The sequence below is a fragment of the Octopus bimaculoides genome, chromosome 30 (genome assembly GCF_001194135.2).
Source record: "Octopus bimaculoides isolate UCB-OBI-ISO-001 chromosome 30, ASM119413v2, whole genome shotgun sequence".
Classification (NCBI taxonomy): Eukaryota; Metazoa; Mollusca; class Cephalopoda; order Octopoda; family Octopodidae; genus Octopus; species Octopus bimaculoides.
In genome coordinates, this window is record NC_069010.1 from 4,702,222 (window position 1) to 4,704,572 (window position 2,351).

At 40.1% G+C, this 2,351-nt stretch overlaps 1 protein-coding gene across 2 annotated transcripts in view; it reads right to left on the reverse strand.

The window, feature by feature from the left end:
- Positions 1 to 2,351, reverse strand: part of LOC106884184 (actin-related protein 2/3 complex subunit 3-like) — a 41,193-nt gene that overhangs the window by 31,964 nt on the left and 6,878 nt on the right. For both annotated transcript variants that reach the window (XM_014935420.2, XM_052978189.1), the window contains exons 2-4: positions 1,650 to 1,743; positions 1,221 to 1,303; positions 598 to 666 (exon numbers count right to left, since the gene is read on the reverse strand). In XM_014935420.2, coding sequence (XP_014790906.2) covers positions 598 to 666; positions 1,221 to 1,303; positions 1,650 to 1,743 — 246 coding nt within the window. The remainder of the gene's footprint in view (positions 1 to 597; positions 667 to 1,220; positions 1,304 to 1,649; positions 1,744 to 2,351) is intronic.

Sequence of the window (2,351 nt, forward strand, 5' to 3'; positions counted from 1 at the left end):
GCTCGAAAATCCTACGAAGGCCAGTCAGGCGGTACTGGCAACAGCCACGTTTAACTCTTTAGCATTCGCATTTTTATGCTTATTTATTCACATTGTGTTAAATTATCATCATCATCATCATCATTTAACGTCTGCTTTCCATGCTAGCGTGGGTTGGACGATTTGACTGGGAACTGCCGAAGCGGATAGCTGCACCAGGCTCCAATTTGATCTGGCAGAGTTTCTACAGCTGGATGCCCTTCCTAACGCCAACCACTCAGAGAGTGTAGTGGGTGCTTTTTACGTGCTACTGGCATGAGGGCCAGTCCAGTGGTCATGCATTATCTCGTAGCGCTGAGATTTTGATGACGTGATTGTTTACTTTTAGGACGACATTGCAGGCTAGGTGTGAGAGACCAGAGCTAGCCAATTGGAGTAAAAAAAAAACAGAATATTTGGGTCAGATATGGCTGGGTAACCTTTTATCATCCAGATTATTCTATAAAATGTAATGATGATGAATCAGTTAAATATCTAACCAAATTACTAACTGATCATTTGTTTAACATGTTGGTTAATAGACAGAGAGGTAGGTAAGATGGTTGGTGTTCCACTTACTTTCTGCAGTTTCTTGAGACATTCTGTGATGTAAAGTGTAACATAGATTAATGTACGGTCACAATCGTTCTGAAAAGAGAAGAAAAAGAAACATTTAAGAACCGGTACTTATAATCTGGTACAAGATACCTTTAGCCGCCTAACACCTGGCAGAGAATCATTAGTCATCCTCCAACAAGATTGAGCACCATCCCACAGCTCCAAACAGACGCTACAGTGGGTTCAGACAAACATTCCATCATCCAAAAGCAAGGAGCCCCAATCTCAACCCATTGGATGTTTCTGTTTGGTCAGTTTTAGAGACGAGGTTCTCAAGTACTCCTCACGCTTTGCTTGATGCTCTGAAGGCAAAATTGTTCCAGGAATGAGCTTTGGTTCGAAATCGTATGTTCTGGTGGTCTCCCCACCAGCGATATAAACAAGAGTGCATTTTGCACCAAGGGCCAGTATGAAAGAGTGTCTCTCGTGGTATCTATGGAAGTATAGTCTGTTCTAACAGAACATTCCTGTTTAAATGGGGATAAATATTACCTCTTGGTATTAATACTGCTTATGTCACTAATAAATATTTCTTAACAAGGAGACACAAGGAAATAACAAATCAAGCACTGTCATATACTCACCTTTATTTCGAAGTTTCTGAAGAAGATATTGGCTTTGAAGAAATATATCGCTTCATCGATGATATCCTGTGTTGCTTCATCAGCTATAAGAAAGAAAGAGAGATAAGATATCATCATCATCATCGTTTAACGTCCGCTTTCCATGCTAGCATGGGTTGGACAATTTGACTGAGGAGTGGTGAAACCGGATGGCTGCACCAGGCTCCAATCTGATCTGGCAGAGTTTCTACAGCTGGATGCCCTTCCTAACGCCAACCAGCAACTAAAGTAGTGCAAGGAATGAATGATGATGGGTTTGTCCCTCCATCCCTTTTTTTTTTGAAAGATAATACTTACTTACTTATTTTATTTCATAAATGGGCCTTCACTACTTAATATAACCATACCACCAACACCACCACCACTGCCAAAACAAGATGTAAAACTTACTCTCTTTAGGGGCTGGTCCTTTGTACTGTGTCTTGATGGGGAGCAGAGCCATATTAGCCAGGCTCTTGTTCAGGCTGATACCAGAATGGTAGGCCTAAAAGAGAAATGATAATAATAAGAAGTGGAAGAAAAGCAATAAAGATCGTAAAGAAAGAGAAAGAAAAATAAACAGAATCATAAAGAAAGAGGAAGAAAAACAAAGAAAATACAATCCCCTTAAAGTTTGAAATAGGAAGAATTTGGGACATGTGAACAGTAAACGCCATGCCTATGATAATTCATTGGGAACATTGAGCCAAGATTTAGATAAATGGCTGAGGGAGATTGAAATAGAATGCCTGGTAGGGCTCCTACAGACAGTTTGCCTCTTAGGTCCTGCAACGATTATCAGGAGAGCCCTAAGCATTTTAAAAGACTGCTGAAAACTTGTGGATAACTAAGGTAAGAGGTACGTAACCTGCTACCCTCATAAATTCTTCCAGGAATAAGAGACCAAACCTGAGCAAACTAAAATAATAATAATAATAATAATAATAAATGCCTGAATGCAATACCAGGCGGTGGCTCTCATGGCTTCTGATCTTAACTGATTGGAAGTGTTATAATGTACATTGTTTTGTCTTGGTATAAAAGATGGCCTACAGCAAATATTCTGCTCAATACCACAGATTTGCTAATGCCCTGATGCAGTACCAGGCAGTG